The sequence below is a fragment of the Artemia sp. Qi Xiang Cuo genome, chromosome 1, assembly GCF_049724085.1.
Source record: "Artemia sp. Qi Xiang Cuo chromosome 1, ASM4972408v1, whole genome shotgun sequence".
NCBI lineage: Eukaryota > Metazoa > Arthropoda > Branchiopoda > Anostraca > Artemiidae > Artemia > Artemia sp. Qi Xiang Cuo.
Window position 1 is genome coordinate 68,939,582 of NC_142794.1, and position 21,612 is coordinate 68,961,193.

Genomic DNA, 21,612 nt, shown 5'->3' on the forward strand with positions numbered 1-21,612 from the left:
ATTGACATAGTCTTTTCAGGGAAAAAGAAAATAATACTTTAAATCTTTTCGTTTTTTTTTAAGACTTTATAGTTTGGCCTGCTATTTGTATGCTGGAGAAAAATTTTCAGTAATTTTTAACAACATACACCCTTTTAAAAATCTGGATACAAATAGTAGTGTTTAATTTAGTTTCACACCTCCTCTAGTTGACCTGAAATAGAAAACTTGATACCATTTAAAAAAGAATCTTGTTACTTTCTTTGATAGCAAGGATGCAATTACGCTATTTTTATTTGGTTATATTTTGATAGCAGAAACAGACTCGAAAGTTTGAACATAAAACCTTGAGTCGTTCTTGGGATACTGGTGAGATGCCTTATTGGGAATTAGCATTAACACATTGCATTTTGATTTAATCTTAAGGCAACATTTAGTTTTTAAACATAATGGGCAAAGGGAGGGGGGCGTGGGAGGGGAATTAGTTGCCCTCCAATCACTTTCGACTATTAGAAAGGGCATCAGACCTTTCTATTTTCAATCGAATGAGCCCTTTTCGAAGTTCCCACGACAACTCCTTCGATACGAAGTGCCCTGGTCTAAACAACAGTACCAACAAAAAATAATACATTATACCCAATTCGGTCTTTACCATAAAAATGTCAAGCCTTCCAATCACTTTCGACTATTAAAAAGGGCACTAGGCCTTTCGATTTCCAATCGAATGAGCTCATTTTGAAACGACAACGCTTTCTATAAACACCTTATATGCTCCCAAGGCATAAATTACAACCCTTACCCTAAGAGCTGTTAGGGTGGTTGTCATCCTCTAAGACCTAATTTCCAGAATTTTTAACTACGCTAAACAAAATGGCTATCTCAAAATTTTGACTGTATGTGTTTGGGGAAATGGTGGGCTTGAGAGGAGCGTTAGTTGCTCTCCAATCACTTTCAACTATTAAAAATGGTACTAGCCCTTTCAATTTCTAATCATATGAGCCCTTTTGAAATTTCTACAACACTCAATAAAAACCTTATACGCCCCCAGGGCATAACTTACAGCCTGGCTGGGGGGCTGTAAGGGCTGGGGGCTGGGTGGTGTCATTCTCAAAAACCTAATTTCCAGAACTTTCTACTACGTTGAACCAAATGGCTATCTGAAAATTTTGATTGGATGTGTTTAGAGGAATGGTGGGCGTCAGAGGGGGGGGATCAGTTACCCTTCAATCACTTTTGACTATTAAATAGGGCACTAGACCTTTCAATTTCCAATTGAATGAGCCCCTTTTGAAGTTTTACGACAACTCTATCTATAAAAACCTTATATGCCCCCAGGGCATAACTTACAACCTTCGCCCTGGGTGCTCTGGGGGGTTTCTCATCCTTAAATTCATAATTTCCAAAGCTTTCAACTAGGTTTAACAAAATCGCTATCTCTAAACTTTGATTGAATATTTTTGGGGAAATGGTGGGCGTGAGAGGGGGGTTAATTACTCTCCACTCACTTTCGACTATTAAAAAGGGTAATTTTAATTTCCATCAAATGAACCCTTTTTGAAATTTCTACAACAACTTTCTATACATACCTTATATGCCCCCAGGGCATAACTTAGAACCCTTGCACTGAGGGCTCTGAGGGGGTTATCATCCAAAAAGACCTAATTTCCAGAACTTTCAACTACGATGAACAAAACGGATATCTCAGAATTTTGATTGGATGTTTTTAGGAAAATGGTGGGCGTGAGAGGGGCGTTAGTCGCTCTCCAATAACTTTCAACTATTAAAAAAGGCACTAGCCCTTTCAATTTCCGATCGAATGAGCCCTTTTGAAGTTTCTACGACAACGCTTTCAACCTTTTATGCCCCCAGGGCATAACTTTCAACCCTTGTCCTGGGGGCTGGGGGGGGGGGGGAGGGGGAGGGTTGTCATGCATAAAGACCTAAGTTCCAAAACTTTTAACTATGTTGAATAAAATGGCTATCTAAAAATTTGATTGGTTGCATTTGAGGAAAAGGGGGGCGTGAGAGGGGGTTAGTTGCCCTCAAATCACTTTCGACTATTAAAAAGGTCACTAGCTTTGAATTTCCAATCGAATGAGCCTTTTTTCAAGTTTCTACGACAAAGATTTCAATAAAACCATATATGCCCCCAGGGCATAACTTATAACCCTTGCCCTGAAGACTGTGGGGGGAGTGTCCTGCTCAAAGACATAATTTCCTGAACTTTGAACTGTGTGAAACAAAATGGCTATCTCAAAAATTTTTATTAGATGTGTTTGGGGAAATGGTGAGCATGGAAGGGGTGTTAGTTGCCTTCCAATCACTTTCGACTATCAAAAAGGGCACTAGCCATTTCAATTTCCAATCGAATGAGCCCTTTTTGAAGTTTCTACGACAACGCATTCTATAAAAACCTTATATACCCCCCGGGCATAACTTACAACCCTTGCCCTGAGGGTTGTGGGGGAGTTGTCATCCTCAAAGACCAAATTTCCAGAACTTAAAACTACTTTAAAGGGCGTGAGAGGGGGGCTAGTTGCCCTCCAATCACTTTTGACTTTTAAAAAAGGCAATATCCCTTTGAATTTCCAATCGAATGAGCCTTTTTTGAATTTTCTACAACGAAGCCTTCTATAAAAACCTTATATGCCCCCAGGTCATAACTTAAAACCCTTGCCCTGAGGGCTGTAGGGGAGTATCCTCGTCAAAAACATAATTTCTATCTGGAAATCAACTACGCTGAACAAAATGGCTATCTCAAAATTTTGATTGGATGTGTTTCGGGAAATGGTGGGCGTGGAAGGGGTGTTAGTCGCCTTCCAACCACTTACGACTATTAAAAACGGCACAAGCTACTCCAATTTCCAATTGAATGAGCCCTTTTTGAAGTTTCAACGACAACTTCTTCGATACGAAGTGCCCTGCTCTAAAGGAAAAAAAATAATAAATAATACATTGTGCCAACATCGTTCTTATATGCCCCCAGGGCATAGCTTAAATCCTTGCCCTGAGGGTTGTGGGGGAGGGTCCTCTTCAAAAACATATTTTCTATCAGGAAATCAACTATGCTGAACAAAATGGCTATCTCAAAATTTTGATTGGATGTGTTTGGGGGAATGATCGACGTGGGGGTGGGGGGGGGGCTAGTTGCCCTTCAATCACTTTCGACTATTAAAAAGGGCACAAGCCACTCCAATTTTCAATCGAATGATCCCTTTTCGAAGTTTGTACGACAACTCCTTCGATACGAAGTGCCCTGGTCTAAGACCAAGAAAAAAATAAATAATACATTGTGCCAACATCGTTCTTTACTTAGGAAGCGCTATTGCGCTGCCTATGATTCCACAAACATATAAAATTCAGTAAGTTTAATGTTGCCCATCAAAGCTAAGAGTCCGAAGAAATTTCCTGAATTTTGAAAAAGGGAGAAAACACCCCGGTAGTTCCTTCTTAGCTAGCACACATTGAAGTTAGGTTAATCATAATGAAATATACCAAAATATGGTGAAAATATTATACTGCAGTAACTAAATTATGGAAATTACAACAAAGAATTATGGAAGGGATGCCACCCAGATCGCATTTTATTTCTTACGTAACCTAAACTTACCTAACCTAACCAGAATACCAACTAAATATTTAATTAAAATATAGCTACAATGTAGTTTCCGACCCAGCCAAAGCTATTTTTGTCTGGTATAAAGACTATGAAAACCGGTTAATGTCTCATGCTCGCATCATTCGCGATACAAATTCTCGAGTGTGTTAGCTAACAAGGAAGTACCAACACCCCCAACAAGTCAAGCAACCTTAATGAAAACCACACCTTCAGATTCAGCACATCAGAGAACACTGCCGTAGAGGTTTCAAGCTCCTATCTACAAAATGTAGAATTTTACATTTTGGGCCAGAAGAAAGATCACGGATGCGTGTTTGTTTGTTGTTTTTTTCCCAGGGGTGATCATCTTCAACCAATTGTCTTTGATGACCTGGAGAGAGTTCATTCGAACGGAAATCAAAGGTTCAAAAGGTTTTTTTAGGTAACCAAAACTTATTGGAGGGCAACCAACCTTTCCCACGCAGCTTTTTCTCCCAAAGACATCTGATCAAAATTTTTAGATAGACATTTGACTCAGCATAATTGTAAGGTCCAGTAAATATGCCTTTGGGGATGAGAAGACCCTCTATAGCCAATGGGCAGTAAGTTACGTGATTTGCCGACTAGTTATATATAGTGTTTGCTATTGCGAAATATACGGAGAAACTTCGGGGGAAACTTTCTATAGTGGGATTTTCCACGGAGAGCAAAAGTTGTCCTGGGTAATTTTACACGGGGGAGTCCTTGTACGATTAGAAAAAGCTCTAAAATTAAATTTAATTTTTTCAACTGAAAGTAAGGAGTAACATTAAAACTTTCAAAACATAAATAATTCCGTATATGAGGGCGGCTAACCCTTCCTCAATCCTCGCTCTTTGTGCTAAAGTTTGACTTCTTGTCACAATTCTTTAAGAGAGACTGCCAAACAGCTCAAGCACTAGGGCCTTTCAATTTGGATGAGAAGTACTTTTAAAGAACTTTAAGACTTTAGCATAAGAGCGGGGGTTAAGGAAGTGGCAGCCCACCACATATAAGCAAAAACTTCCATTTCTTTCAAGTTTAGACGTTGCTCCTTGCTTTCCATTGAAAAAAAAAACTTGTTTTTTGTATAATCGTATATAAAGAACGACACCAGAACCCAGAATGAAAGGACATTACATTAAATATAAGAAGAGTTTAGTAAAACTGTGGTTTACTGAAACTTTAATTACTTAAAACTTATTGGACCATTATAAATACAGTCAGTTGAAAACTACATACCTTTCATTTGACCATTGCCTTTAAAGGCATTCGAATGGAAAATGAATCGTAGGAAGATTTATTTTAAGTCATTCTTTATCCTTGTGGGAAAAAGATACATTTTTTTTGTTTACTTACATAATACAAAATTTGTTCTATTACTTCAGAAGGATATCATCCCTTTCTTACCACATTTACAAAAGTGAAATAGACAACTCATCATAACTGTGATAAGTGTATTTCTTATAACTATTTTTACCACCTAAGGTTTTGATAAACAAATTGATTCCCTGTTTGTTTTATTTATGTGAATTTTACTAGCTTTTATGGAAGTATAATATGCTTAATCTGACGGTGCTGCCCCTTAAACTATCATTCTTTGTATTAAAGCAAGGCAAATCTTCCAGTGCTAGAAAGTCGTCATAGCATCAATTCATTTAAGGCAAACAGAGCTGCGCACACCCCCACCCCACACCAATGCATTCTAGAACTTCATACCTTACTGCCTCCCATCAAGTTCCATTTTCGTTTGAATTTGTTTTTGTTACTTCTTCTTGTCCCATTCGAAGACCTATTGCTTTTCATTTGGCCCATTATAGATGGCCAAAAAGCCTGATTGCTGTTAGCCAATCATCCGTTATACGTGTCATTGCATAGTTGTTTTTCCTTAACTAGTATGACATCTTGAATTATTTACATCTTTATGTATTTTGATAAAAAATAAGGAAAGAAAGAGGAAAATCTTAAACAGTGAAAAAACGGTAAAAATTTTACAAACTTGGGCAAAGCCCTAAGTAATAACACCAAACATGTAAACAAAAGAAAAGAAAAAACTGTGGATAAAAATCAAATTTGAACAAAAACTAATAGCAAAGACGGATCCGAATGGGTATAGAAAAAATAAGGATTGAAAAGCAAAAGCTTTGTTCAACATATACGATTTGAGGCATGGTTATTTGACCTTTAGACTATTTTGGAAAAACTATTTTTTTTATATTTTGATCAGATGCATTGGGGGGGGGGGGGAGTGGCGTTTAAGAGGGAGATGCTGATTGTCCTCTGATTACCTTTGATTCTTCAAAATTGAGCTTGAGATTTCAATTTCCAATCGAATAGGTCATCTCCAAAGTTTGTACGACCATCCCTTCTATAAAAACCTTAAATTTTAACAATGAATAATTCTGTTTTTTTTCCAGGGTGACCGCATCGAACCGATAGTCCTAGAATATTGAGAAAGAGCTAATTCGAATGGAAATTTAAAGTTTTCTTGCCCTTTTTAAGTGACCAAAAAGCTTGGAAGGCAACATTTTTCCCTCAAAGTCGTCCGATCAAAATTTTGAGATAGCCATTTTGTTCAGCACAGTTGAAAAGAAAAGTAACTATGTCTTTGGGAATAACAAGACCCTCCACAGCCCCTGTGGAAAAGTCTGTAAGTCTTGAAATTTTTCCATTGTTTCCATATAGTATTTGTTGTTGGGAAATATACAGATGGATGGGTGAATTTTCTGCTGGGGGATTTTCCATGGGAGAATTTGTCGTGGGTAGGGAAGTTTCCAGGGGGTTAACTTACCAGTAAAAACTTTACACCAGGGGAATTATCAGGATACTTAAACGAAAATCTTGTATTTGTTCTACTTTCTCTTTGCCGACTCAATTTTACATGTGTAGATGTTAGGAGAAATTGTCTGAGGGGGGGGGGATTTCCACGGAAGAAATTCTCCATGGGGGAATTTTCCACAGGATGAATTCTCCAGAGAAAATTTTTTTCGGAAGCATTTTTGCTACTAGGGGATAGGGGGGCAGGCGTGTTTGCGGGAAAACTTTTCCACAGAAGAGGGAATTTCTGGCATCATAAAAAAAACAGAAATTAAAGTATTTTTCAAATAAAAGTTCGCTAAGAAAATTTTTCACCCCGAATTATCCACTAGAAATTTTCTTCGGAGAATTTTCAGCTAGAATAGAATTATTTGGGACGGGGGGAATTTTCTTGGCGGGGGGAATATTTGACGTGGGAAGAACTTTCCATGGAGAGATTTTTCGTGGAGGGAAGAAATTTTCCATGGAAGGGGAGCTGGATTTCCCGGCATTATTTAAAAACGATCAGAAATTAAATATAAAAAAAACAAGTTTTTAGGGTCAACATCAAAACTCAAAATGAACAGAAATTTTTACGTATACGAGGGGGAGGGGCACCTCCTCAATACCTCGCTCTTTACGCTGAAGTTTGACTTTTTGTCCCAATTCCTTAAGAACGACTTTTGAAACACAGGGGCTGTTTAATTAGAATAATAAGTCTTTTTACAAGCTTAGAAAAAAACGCTAGCGTAAATAGCGCAGTATTGAAGAGGAGGCAACCCTTCTCACATACGAAATATTTTCTGTTCGTTTTAAGTTTTGATGTTGCTCCTTACTTTTAGTTGAAAAAGCTTGTTTTTTTTAATTTAATATTCCCAAAGAAATAGACATAATGTCTAGTGCTGGCATAACATTACAAATGACAATGAAATCAATGCAAATGACCTATTATTTTGTGAAATTTCCTTTTCCCCTCTTTCGAAGTTAAGACTAGCTACATACTAGGCTTTTTTATTATCCCGATAAACCATATCAACTGAGGTTCATGCACAAAATCAAGGAAGAAATTATCAAAGAACCTGCGGAATCACTCTCATGGCTTAATAATTAAAATCCAACAGCTGATAAAGAATATACTGTATTTACACTTATAGTTGTAGAAAGTTCTCTAAATAACATTCAAAGAAGTATGAGAAGTAATATTTTGGAAATAATTTCTCAGAAACATCACGTAATCATTGTAAAAATTTAAAGAACTTTTTGTTGTATTTCTTTTACGACTTCAACATCAGGAAACAGAAGTTGTAGACTAGTGTAGCCTTTCAAGCATATAACAATGAAGCAAGACCATTCATTGATAAAAAAAAACATCATAGAATTTCGTCCTTGCAATATTTATTTTTTTTTAGAAATATTCGTCACGTTAGTCTTTATCAGATCCTCTAAATGAGATTGGGACGAGGCAAAACGCCAATCTATATACTTCGAAAAAGTCCCTTTGGACTTGCAGTTAATACTGTAAGAGTGGCAATAATGAGTTGTGCTTCTTCCCCCTGGCATGACTTTTGAGCGCACGGCGACCCATTGTATCCACAAGAAAATCAGAACTACAAAGAATACATCTAGCAGCATATTCATTTTCTTGAACTGGTTCCACCCATGGGAACATCTCTTTCCAGTGGTACTGAAACTTTACTTTCGCTCTTGGTCTCGGGAACATTCCTTTCGTTCTTGGTTTGCAAAACGTACCAAGGCCTAGAAAAAAAAAGAATATGTCCAGAGGAAAGGACAATCTAACAACTGTTTTCGCCTTCACTAAATTAATTTATATTTTTAAATTGTTTGAATATGTTCTCTTATACCAAAAAAAAGAAAAAAGAACCTATTTCAGACGCTAAGATGGAAACAATTGTTCCCGATTCCTGGGAACAATTAAAGTTAGTTTCGGTAGCTTAATGCTTACCAATTTCATTTAAAAACTGCAGCATGGAGTAAATACGCAAATACGACTTTTATTGTAACTGATTAAGTAAAACTATCGGAATGCCAATACACACGCATGCTGGAACATATTCCATGGATTTTGAGAAATTCGTTTCTTTGTCTTCCTTAAGAATGGTAAAATCGTTGCCCCTCTTCATTTTCGTAAACTGGTGCCCCTAGAAATTCCTAAAATTATTAACAGAGGGCCAACCTAGTATACCTACTTACTGTCAAAACCCATGCCCATTACATCGCTCTGTCATTTCAGTGCTTAAATGAATCCTTAAAAGCAAATATAAAGGAAATCAAGAGAGCTCTACAAACGTGTAACTATGCTTGAAGAAACACTCAGGCATTGTTATTTAGATAATTTGAAACGTCGAATTAATTCTCCTTTCAGCAAATTTTTCTTTGAAATTTACTCTTTAGATTGCTTTGCCGCCCATCGGTTGTGCCACCCGGGGCGCTTGCCCCCTCCTCTTGATCCGGCCCTGATGGACTCGCATCACTTTTTGGTCTGGATAGTTATAGTCAGTTGGTAGATAATACATTTCAATTGGTGGTGTATTTTGCGGCAAACTTTAGCACAATGAGTGAGGGACTATTCCCCCTCAAATATGGAATATTTTCTGTTGGTTTTGAATTTCAATGTTGCTCCTTACTAGCAGCTGAAAAATTTGTTTTATCATTAAATTTCTGATTGTTTTCAAATAATAACAGGAAGTCCCTCCCCTCCCCCTCCATGGTAACTCTCCACGCTAAGAATTCCTTCATGGAAAATTCCTGCTGCGTAAAATCTTCCCATCCCCCCAAAAAAAACTATCCGAGGAATTCCATTTCCCCTGGACATGTGGAACATCTCCATATGTAATAGTGAGTCACAAAAGAGAAAATAAGACAAATAAAACAAATTTCAAGCATAAATTCTGGTACATTCCCCACATGTAAAATTTTCCCTGGAAAACTCCTCAAGGAATTGTCCTACCAAGGGAACATTACCCCCCCTCCTGTTTAAAATTGCCCCCCCCCCCCGAAAAATGTATTTATATTTACCCAAAAATAAATACTATAATATAAAGGATACACAAATTTCATTTTCCCAAGCTCCAGGAGCTCTGGGGGGGGGGTCATAATATCCCCAGATGCAAAGTTATTGGACTGTTCAACTATGCTGAACAATATGTCTTTCTCAAAATTTTGATCAGAGGTCTTTGGAGAAAAAAGGGGCGTGAAAGGGGGGCTAGTCACCCAAAAATGCTTTGGTCACTTGAAAGTGGGGCTAGAACTTTAATTTTCATTTGATTGAGCCCTCTCCGATCTTCTATGACCATTGGTTTGTTGCCATCACCCCTGGAAAAAAAACGAACACATATCCTTGAGCTTTCTTCTGGCAAAAAAAAAACACGAAAGTTTACTTTTTTGCAGATAGGGGTATGAAACCTCTACAGTAAGACCATCTAATATGCTAAATGTGTGATTTTCATTAAGATCCCTTGACTTTTTCGAGGTGTTTCCTCCTTTTTCAAAAATCAGGCAAATTTTCTGAACCTTGTCACTTTTGATGGGCAGCATTAAACTTCGTCAATTTTAGATATTTCGAATCAACATAAAAAACCAATTATTTTGATGCACCTTTTGTTGTCAAAATGTCATTTTTTAGAGTTACGGTTACTATTGGACCGAGTTGTTCCTCACTTACAGTTTGTTATCACGAAGTATCTGGTAATTGTACTGGACATATTTCATGAAGGTTACGTTTTACATTCAATTAACCTAACCCACTACGACTTTATAAGGCTTAGACTTTTGGCTATATTTGAGAGAGTGAAGTTTTTTTTAATCACTAATGTTCGGCATCTTTCAAAAGTAGTGAGTTGTGAGTTGAAAACTCACAATGAATACATTGTGAGTCGATAAAACCAGCAATTTTGATAAATAGCGTATATGTAATAAATACATACAATACCATTATTTCCCCATGCAATACGTTCCACTTTCACTCAAAACAAAAATTGTAGTATTTAAAGTATTGATGGTGGGGCAGGGAACGGCGAATCTTTGTTTGCCCTCCCCCCTACCCACTCCCACTGAGAACAGCCTAGATCCAGGTCTCGAGTGCACTATTACTAAAAATTCATCACAACACAAAGTGGCACAAAGCAGGGTTAACTCAACAGCGCTAAGTTAACCCAACAGCGCTATTTTAATCCTAAAAGGCTAGAGAGACGTGAGCCCGCTTTTTTGGAAGGACAAGCCGGCTTTTCCATAGAAATTTTCCCAATTATTTCTCAAGCACATACTTAGGAAATAATTTCAAATTCTCGAAACATGGACACTCAACTTAAACAATTTGCTTGGCCAAGTCATAAAGTAGCATATCAAGCGAGTAAGTACCTAACTTCACAAATCTCTTATCGAAAATATTCTAAAATGTATTTAAGATCTCTTAAAACTTAAAGAATAGCATAAAGTTGCTCAAAATGAGCATGAGCCCAAAAAGAAATCCTAGTTCCATAGCCTTTGTAAGACAACCCTGTATAGAATAAGTACGATGGTTTGCAGCTTGAAACAAGTTACGTCTGACCATCCCTTAAGATAATTGAACCAATGCACAAAAATACAAGGAAGTGGGGGCGAGTTTTTTTTTATTTTTCCTTAGCAATGATACAAAGAAGTTTAGCTTCTTTTATTCGTGCCAGAGAGAAAATGCGTAGTTATCATGTATATATAATATATATATATATATATATATATATATATATATATATATATATATATATATATATATATATATATATATATATATATATATATATATATATATATATATATATATATATATATATATATATATATATATATATATATATATAACAACTTTCCAGAGTTTAAGTCCTCTTTTGTGAATTTGTAAATGGTGTATTTTTGACTTCTGACAAATGATCGACCAAACGCCACCAATGAGAGGCCCGGTTGACCGCCGCCGAAATGTCGCTACGCCATCGGCGCGCCTCAGGCGCGCCACCATCGGCGGTGTTCGGCTGACTTTGAATTAATTTTGCGGCAATTCTTTATTGCGTCAACCGCGAAGTCGTAACTTTTCTTTCTCGTGTGGTTTAATATTTCTATTTTCCTGATTAGAAATCAAGCAGGGCTTCCACTATCCCCGAATTTTCGGGTATTTCCCCAAAAATATATGCGTCACCCCGAAAAAAATTTGGTTCCCCAAATCCCCGAAAATCATCCAATCACGGTGCCACCCCTTAATTTTCGTCTCTTTTGTTACTTTGCATAAAAACCAGACAGATGCAATTGCAATATACACAGTTCTTCATATGTTGACAAAAAAAGTATCGTCTTTTATGAAAAGAGATTAAATCATTTCGAACGCAGTTTCCCAATTGCTATTTCTTACATCATTTGTAGTCAACAATTTTATTTTTAAATTGAATAGAACGCATTCACTAATATACAGCTTCAGTTGGATTTAGAAATTGATAGTCCACAGATTATTTCTACAGCTGAATCGTAAGTGTGCATAATTTTGTTTTCTTTTGGTTTTTTTATATAATATTTCCTTAATGTTTAATACAAAACTGTTTAACGCCTCATAGATTAAAGGAAATACAATCTTCTTTCTGAAAACTTCCCCCCCCCCCCGAAAAAAAAACCTTCTATTGAGACAAAATTTAGCTACAGACTAAGCTATGTACAATGTTGGGGAATTATAAGATTGAAACGGAAGTGACCCCAAAAACATGATTCATAAAAAAATTGTAAATTATTGCCTATAGGGGGGGTTAGGGGCTATCATTTTTAAATGATAATACCTCATTTTTTAAATTATAAACAGGGATGCCAAAAATATAATTTTTTTTTATTTAAAGTGGAGACGGAAGAAAATGATATCAAATTCCCTGGGAAACCATTGAAATATTTTGATAGACCCAGGGCCCCCTATTGGGACTATTTCATTGTCTTTGGTATTTTGCAATTTCTCATAGGCTACTGGCCTAATTTGGCTTTTGTGTGTGTTCCCTTTTAATTAGATTCTTTGGATCTTATTGAATGCCACGGCGAATCTATGACTCAGTTTTCCAATAATTTTAGGTATATCTGAATAATTTCGGCATTTTTTTTGTTGTCATTGTAACCCTATACTCATACTCTCAATTTTTTTTTTCAAGGAACACTAAGCTGTTTAACGTCATTTCGCGTGCTTGTTTGAACCATATAGTGACCTAGTTAATTATTAAGTAAATCATTTTTTTAATGTAAAGCTAAGACGGTATCCTATCAAGGTGGTATCCAGAGGGGGAGGGGGAGGGAGGTATTACATTTAAATGATAATATCTCGAATTTTTTTTATTGAAATCAGGTATGCCAAAAAGTTAATTATTTTTTTGACTTAAAGCAGAGACGGTATCCATCATGGTGGTATCCAGAGAGGGGGGGAGCTATCATATTTAAATGATAATGCCTCGATTTTTTTTTGAAAGCAGGGATGCCAATAAGTTAATTTTTTTTATTTAAAGCAGAGACGGTATCCTATCAAGATGGTATCCATAGGGGGGGGGGGAGACACATGGAGTTATTATATTTAAGTGATAGTACCTTGATTTTTTTTTTTTTTTGAAAGCAGGGTTGCAAAAAAGTTTTTTTTTTTTTTTTTTTTAAGCAGATACCGTATTTTATCAAGGTGGTATCCAGGGGGGGGGGGGGTAGGGAAGCATTATATTTAAATGATAATATCTTGAATTTTTTATTGAAAGCAGGGATACCAAAAAGTTAATTATTTTTTTTAATTTAAAGCTGAGACGGATCTTATAGAACATTATATGGCCGCTTTAAAAAATACAAAAGGGAGTGTGAAGGGAGGTGAGAGACTTTTACAAGAATGTGACAGTTTGGCTGCTACCAGTAGCTAGTAGGTGGAGTATCCTATGAAAGTGTACTGTCAATGAGTAGAAAAAGTAAATTTGTAAATTTAAGCTGTGATTTGAGAAAGACTGATGAAAACATTCATGTTTGCGGTCAACATTGATCACGACGGCGGCGTGCCGCCGCAGCTGTTTTTGGCCCCACCCCCGCCGGTCTTCCCTCATCAGCGCGGCGCTGGAGTCTAGTTGTAGCAATCTTTTCTTTTTTTGGAACATCGACAGTGTTTTTCTATAGAATTGAATGGAAAAGCTGCCGTTCGTACTTCGTTCAGAAGCGTTTTAAAAGATCCTTTAGCTACCCTGCCCAACATATTTTTAAGCAAATGGGGTATTTAGTGTCTCTTCATGGTTCTTGCTAATTAAGAATGATAACACTTAGGGCTACTCATCATTCGTTTTTTTTTTCTATTGTCTAGACACTACGATTGATTACTTTGTCAGTGAAATCTATTTAGCATATAGACGTGAACAAGAAAAAGCATAACTAGATTTCCATAGCTTGCCTAAAGCTTGGAAGGTTCAAAAGCCATTTAATGAGAATTAGGTATAACTAGCCCTGTGAAAAAACTTGTGGTCCAAAATATGGAAAGTGTCCCAAAACAAATAATATTTTTTTAACAAAGATACAAAAAAATGTCCGTCAACTTGGTACCTTCATCGCTATTCCATAAGGTGAAAAAATAAATCCTCTGACAAGAACCGTCACCTAATCTACTACAAACAATGCCCCATTGCCAACCAAAAATTCGCAAAGCTGCAAAAAAGAAACTACCATCCGCATGGCTGTTTCTTTTCTTTTTCTATTTAACCTTTTCTTTGTCAGTCTCTATTTGATCAGTAGGCTATATATCCACGTATTGAGAATAAAAAAAAAATTTCATGTGTATTAAAAATGGTCTTCTGAAAAAAAATCAACAAAAAAACTTTAGATACACTCGAGGTCACCGAGAGCCAGTGCCGATCCCGGACCAACTCCCTCTTTGCCTCCTTTCTCCCCTCTGACAAATTACAAGCTTTTAGTATCAAAAGCTGATTTCAAATGTCAACGCAACAAGGTGTAGACCTTGTTGAAATCAGAATCATTTACGGATTTTAATACGTACAATTAGAGGCCAAAGTCCGACCTCCTGTCTCGATCTTGCAAATTCATAAATGCAAAGTTTGCTACTTTTTCGCCGCATGGTTACTACAGAATCATTTAGGGAATGAGATTAAAACATTAGCAGTTAAAAAAAATATTAATTAGATGAATAGCTTAAGTTAGTATATGAATTTAAGGAACTTTAGTTTTACAGAAAGCGGCGACAATACTTGACTGCTTAACGCCACCCACGAGAAAAATTTAAAGGCATTATTAAAGCTCTTATTCAGATAATTTTCACACGTTTTGAATAAAATTAGGATAGGTAGTTTTGGAGCTAGATGTGTTAATACTTTTTACACCTAAGTCATGACTGGGATCGACCACCTCTTGTGAATTCACTTCTACCAATGCAAGCAGATGTTAAAGGCTTTTGTGAAATCTAAAATCTAAAATAAAATTATATTTCTGCTCAAAGACAAGCACCTTAGCTCTGTCTTCAAGTTCAAATGAGACAGTCATCTCCGTTCGGCTGAGTTGACCAATATCAGTTTCGATAATGGCTATCACTTGGGTTGACAGAACAAAAATTACAAAATTACATGAATTAATTAAATTACAAAATTCCAAAAATTAAATTACAAAATAACAAAAATTACAAAATTAATAAAAAAAGATGACGTAGTGATTGGTTTATTAGTCATTTGGCAAAGGAAAGTGACAGTGAAGTACATTATAGAAATATTCGTTGTCATTCGCGTCGTAGGATTCTTGATACAGACAGTAAAACCAATAGTGATTTCCGGGCCCCTGGTCATTATGCTTCTCAGAACCCTAAAGTTCCTCCAAGGATTGCTAGATTCGGCTCTTAGAGCCCTGATTCTAATTCCGAAAATTCCAGATTTAGTTCTCAGAGCCCTAATTTTGATTCAAGGAATGCTAAATTTGGCTCTCGGAGTACAGGTTCTAACCTAAAGACATTTGGCTCTCGGATCCGCTCAACAACACCGATCGAGAAGAATAATAAGCGAAAGGTAACTCTAACTAAGAACAAAACTAAAAAGTAGAAGGAGGATAGATTAAATGATGCATTGTCAAAAAAGATATCAGAATATTGCTCAAAACTCGCCAAGGTTTTAAGCTATGCTTTTTCTGAGCCGTTGAAAATAATCTGGCTCAAAGAATTGTTGGAATGTCATCCTAGACCGGTCAATGCCGACAAGATTATTATCTTAAAGTTGAACGGTGAAATTTGGGCTACTTTCTAATTGGCAGCAAAACATAGAGATGACAAGGCACTACAAGCCAAAGGACTATTGCCCAATCAACGTATTGTGTTGTAGAAGCAGTAAAAAAAGTAACTGAACTTGAAGATCAACATATTAAAGAAAAAGTGGTTGAAAACCAAATAGATGTGTGTTTGCCTGCCCTTACAAATTATGACCTCGGCTTAAAAAGACGCCATGTCATAAAATTTAAACCTGGGAGTTCAGACCCAGGAGAAGCATCGGATTTGTGTATGTCTGAGGTCAAAGTCACTGTTTATCGTTTTGGCAAAGACGTTACCAAAATAAAATCTAAAGCCAAATCTGCTGCAAATTTGAAAAAAAAAATCATTTACTAGGTCAAGAAACGTGCAACGTGGGGGGGACTACCGCTATCGCCATAGGCATATCTGACTTCGTTCAGACAATATAACAACAGTATCTTATGGCTTGCATCATCTCCAGGAGGGACGTTACTACCAAGGATACAGAAGACGTTAACCTTTTTAACTAACTTTTTCATTCAGGTATTGGATACATTGCTACTAATATAGCAAGAAGTGCTTTATTGGCTTTATTAACAAATCTTCATTTAGAGGAAAATAAAATAGTAGGAAGGTTCATGAGAGGTGTATTTAATAGAAGGCCTGGTCTTCCCAAGTATTCTAGTATTTCGAATGTAAAATGTGCATTTAATCTATTTCAATCACCATCCTGGAATATTGAAAACCTTTAACTTAATATATTAATGTAAAAACTAGGAGCTTTTCTTATTCTGTGGTCATGAGACACACTTTATTCACGGACTTTAAAACACTAATATTGCGTGGATTATCCCAGGCAAACGCAGATGTCTTTCTCAGTTGAACTCTCAGCTACACAGGTGCTCCTTTTTTGGAGTAGAATTCCAGTCAAACTTGGCAAGTTAGAGGTTTAATTTTTAAATTAGACGGCATCTTCACTCATGTAGCTCGTTTCAATTACTGAATACAAAACTCAGTATAAAATTAACTGCCAGAAGATTAAACAATTTTTACAATATACTTTCCTTAAATAACAGCAAGTACAATAAAATCCAACGGTTTAGAGTCCTCTCCACCCAAAAATTTACAAAAACAAGATGATTCCGCCAAAAGAACTTTTTTTAATGCATATAATATGTGTTTACAGGGCGACCTCTTTAAAATGAACAAGCAATCAGCCACATTAACAGAATATCTTTATGTTTGCCTAAGTAATCCATGTATTCAGACAATTTAGTTTTGAAGTAGGTATAGGTTATTTGGCTATAAGATTTTTTCCGACCAAAGACCTTTGGTCTACTTTCTGAATATAAAAAACAAACTCTGACTTTTCAAAAGCAATCCACCACCTTGATTAGTACTATTCATATTAGGAATTGTAATGCACATCCAAAACGTATGATGAAAACTTACAAAATTTAGTGATTTCCTTGCATAACATCTTGGAAACTTGGAAACTTACAACTTCTTTCTTTTTCTAGCTGATCTTTCTTGAAACTTTTTCTATTGTGTCATATCTCAACAGGAGGGCATTGATTTTGAAAGCCATTATAATGCAAAAGATGAAAACTGCGTAAAAATGGCAAATTTTTTGAACGGTATCCTGAAAATTTACAACCTCTTTCCTTTACAGCTGACAGTTCTTGACACAACTTATTTCCTTGTGTCATAATAAAAAAAAGAAGTAGTTATTTTTAAAGCCATTACAATAATAATGATGAAGGTAGTACAAAAGTCGGCAAATTTCGTGCACTGTCCAGGAAATTTACCATCTATTTCGTTTTATAGCTGACAGCTTTTGTCAAACTTTTCCTATTGTTTCATCCTCCAACAAGAAAGTAGTGATTTCAAAAGCCAAAATAAATTCATACATAATTTCAGTCGGGTTCTGGTTGAAGAGACGCAATTTCTCGCCAAGTTGGTTTTAATGTGAAAGTGGGACAAAACTGGGGAGACTAGGGGCTTGCGTACTCCCTGAGTAAAACCAGTTGTCCAGGGCAATTCTGGGTATACCCGTGTCGGCCAACATTTTATCTGAAATAAAAGACAACAATACAATATTCGTAGATTATTTTATTTCTTTCATACGATGAAGCTATTCTTTTGCCTTACTTATATTGAATATAAAGCATTTGTTTTTCATTGTTGTTTTTCTCTTAGCTCTTCTTTCCGAAGGCAATCAAAAGAACAGCCTCGGTTCATCACAAGTATTGTGCGAGACACTAATTCATATCAGAACGTTTAAGTTTTAAGTTTACCTATTGTTTGCAGGCACATGTTTCAAATGTTTTGTATTCCTAGCACGAAAACCCCAAAAAGAGAACAGCGCGCATGAAAGTTACATATTTTGTATGTTATGAAGCATACCAGCCCATACCTGTTGCATGTCAAGAAGAACACAGGGTGCGGTACCCACCGTTCAAGAGGCCCTTACAACAAAGACACTAAAACAGTTGTTATTCGTCATTTCCTTTTTTGATAAATGCTAGAAAATACACATTAATATTGTGCAGTTTCATGGAACTGAATGGTATATATTGAAAGATTATAATAAAGTGCATTGAGTAGTATGTTTATATTCTACCCCGCAAAGTAATGGAAAAAATTTCAAATTTACTCCAAACAATGTTTACTTCATTCTTATTAGAGCTTTGATTTAATTGAATTTATATTTGCTTTCAGGTTAAAAAATGGTTTCATGCTTTTCGGCTAATAGCGCAGCATCATACTGTCAAAACATTCCTAGGAAACGTATATATCTTAGTAACGATAATCTGGTCATTTAAATAATATTAAAGACAAAAGAACTAGTTTTTTCAACTGAAAGTAAAGACCTACATTAAAACTTAAAGCGAAGAGTAATTATTCCGTCTAGGAGGGGGGCTACCCCTTCTTTAACTCCCGCTCTTTACATTAAAGTCTAAAAGTTCTTTGAATATACTTCTCAATGAAAATCAATGGCACTTGTGTTTGTGCAGTCTTTCTTAAAAAAATTGGGACAAAAAAGTCAAACTTTTGGCGTAATGAGCGAGGGCTAAGGAAAGGCAATTTTTCAAACCGATCCACGCAATCTCCTTCTCCTCTTCTCCTAGGAAATTCTTCCCAAAACTTTTCTCCCAAGTGAAAATTTTTCCCTGCAGAAAATCCTCCCCGCTCCAAAATCCTTTATTTTCCTATAACAAATATTATACGTGACCAAAGGACAAATTGTGGAACTTACAGCCCTTTTTCCAAGGGCTATGGGGGGGGGAGTCTTGTTAATCCCAAAAGCATAGTTTTTGGACCTTTCAAATATGCTGAATCAAATGGCTAAACAAAATTGTCTTATGTCTTTGAGGAAAAAAAGGGACGTGGGACGGGGGTTAATTGCCCTCCAATCTTTTTGGTCACTTAAAAAAGGCACTAGAACTTTTTGTTTCTATTTAAATGATCCCTTTCCCGATTTCATACGACCATTGATTTGATAGGATCAACCCAGGAGAAAAAGAAATAAATAAACACGCATCCGTGATCTTTCTTCAGACAAAAAATTCAAAATTCCACATTTATGTAAATACGAGCTTGAAAACTCTACAATAGGTTCTATGATATGCTGAATCTGGTCTGACTTTCATTAAGTTCACTTGACTATTTGGGGGCGTTTTTCTCCTTTTTTGAAATAAAAAAAAAAAACCTCAGACTTGTAGCTTTTGATGGGTAGCATTAGACTTTATGAATTTTATATAATTGGATTCAGTATAAAAATTCAATCCTTTTAACGTATCATTTATTATCAAAATTTCGATTTTTTAGGGTTTTGGTTACTACTGGGCCGACTCACTCCTTACTTACGATTTGTTACCAAAAACTGTTTGACAATGATATCTTTTACACCTGTACAGGGAGAACAGGGGGAAATCGCCACAAGTAATCCTCCCTACCATCCTGCGGAATTCGTGTTCTAATTGCAAGTACAAATGTTCAAAACTTCAAATATTATGACCGGCGGAGTAGTATGTCAGGGAAGGGGGCTTTTGCTTAAACTGCCAGAAAAAAATATTCTTATTTATACACAATAAATATAAAATAAAGGGAAAATGAGCATCTAACAATTTGACTAAAAAGGAACTAAACCACAAATCCTTTCTTTTTCCTTTTAGTGTTTTATTGAATTAATTAAAGAAAAAAAAATCCGAAAAGGAAGTTTTTCAAAGAAACGTACAAAGCCATATTAAATTAAAGAAAAGGAGAAATAAATTCCTATAAATAATTCAAATTCAAAATGACCAGAAATTACTATTAAAGAATAAATATTATCCAAAACGAACTGAAGTTAAATAAACAACCATAGCAAACATAAAAGATAATAGGTACTAATATAAAATAATTAAGTAAGTTTATTTGTAAACCGCAATATAAAATATATGCGGAGTAAAAAAAGGAAAAAAAAAATAATATAATCTACAAGGAAATAATAAGGAAAACACAACATAAATAACGTAACAGTATCCATAGAAACAGTAACCTGGAAAAAAATAAGCGAGGGGTTTATTGGCACATATCTTCCTTGGAGTGTTGGTTCTCTGGTCCTTAGTGATGTTGTCAAGTAGCACTAGAGGGTCGATTAGTCAAAAATGAGAAATAATCTTGTGATTTCTGTACCACCTTGGTAAATATAGCAGGAATTTACAATATTTAAAATAGCCTCTCCTTAGTTGAAGCCGGTGTTTTTTCCTTATTACAGGCTGAAAACCGGAAAGAAGAAGAATTGTAGGAGAACAAAACTATGGTAAAGTTTAAATAAGCCTCGGCGGCTGCAACACAGTAAGAGACAGCATTCGCAAACAGCCCGCAAGCACAGTTTTAAAAATATATGGAGACAGCACACCACCTTGCCTGACTCTCTTCTTTACTGAGATAGGCTCAAATATATCAGACATCGATTTAAACCAAACCAACGAATTGGAATACCAATATTGAAGAACTTTTACGACGGAAGAATTAACTCCTGCTTTAACTAAGCAATGAAACGCTTGCGAATGTGCATGTGCGTGCATGTGTGTGTGCCTGTGTGTGCCCGTGTGTGCCTGTCTGTGTGCCTGTCTGTGCGCCTGTCTGTGTGCCTGTCTGTGTGCCTGTCTGTGTGCCTGTCTGTGTGCCTGTATGTGTGTATGCCTGTCTGTGTGCCTGTCTGTGTGTATGTGTGTGTGTATGTGTGTGTGTATGTATGTATGTATGTCTGTGTGCCTGTCAGTGTGCCTGTCTGTGTGCCTGTCTGTGTGCCTGTCTGTGTGCATGTCTGTGTGCATGTCTGTGTGCCTGTCTGTGTGCCTGTCTGTGTGCCTGTCTGTGTGTATGTGTGTGTGCCTGTCTGTGTGCCTGTCTGTGTGTATGTGTGTCTGCCTGTCTGTGTGCCTGTCTGTGTGTATGTGTGTATGACTGTCTGTGTCACTGTCTGTGTGCCTGTTTGTGTGCCTGTCTGTGTGCCTGTCTGTGTGCCTGTCTGTGTGCCTGTCTGTGTGTGTGTGTATGTGTGTATGTGTGTATGTATGTCTGTATGTATGTATGTATGTATGTCTGTGTGCGTGTCAGTGTGCCTGTCTGTGTGCCTGTCTGTGTGAATGTCTGTGTGCATGTCTGTATGCCTGTGTGTGTGCCTGTCTGTGTGCCTGTCTGTGTGTATGTGTGTGTGCCTGTCTGTGTGTATGCCTGTCTGTGTGCCTGTCTGTGTGCCTGTCAGTGTGCCTGTCTGTGTGCCTGTGTGTGTGTCTGTCTGTGTGTCTGTCTGTGTGCCTGTCAGTGTGCCTGTCTGTGTGTCTGTCTGTGTGTCTATCTGTGTGTCTCTGTGTGTGTCTGTCTGTGTGTCTGTCTGTGTGCCTGTCTGTGTGCCTGTCTGTGTGACTGTCTGTGAGCCTGTCTGTGTGACTGTCTGTGTGCCTGTCTGTGTGCC

At 36.6% G+C, this 21,612-nt stretch overlaps 1 protein-coding gene across 11 annotated transcripts in view; it reads right to left on the reverse strand.

Moving 5' to 3' along the window:
- The window catches only part of LOC148956652 (uncharacterized), a 105,740-nt gene that overhangs the window by 36,073 nt on the left and 48,055 nt on the right, over positions 1-21,612 (reverse strand). For 6 of the 11 annotated variants that reach the window (XR_016141513.1, XR_016141514.1, XR_016141515.1 and 3 more), the window contains 2 exons: positions 17,097-17,717; positions 8,011-8,146 (listed from right to left, as the gene is read on the reverse strand). The exons of 2 other annotated variants lie outside the window; for them this stretch is intronic. Coding sequence is in view for 1 of the 9 variants with exons in the window: in XM_089086482.1 (XP_088942608.1) it covers positions 7,902-8,146 (245 nt within the window). In the remaining 8 variants the exon portion in view is untranslated. Of the gene's footprint in view, positions 1-7,317; positions 8,147-17,096; positions 17,718-21,612 lie in introns of those variants that run through there. 3 more of the 11 variants (XR_016141526.1, XR_016141525.1, XM_089086482.1) reach the window with 3 other exon arrangements.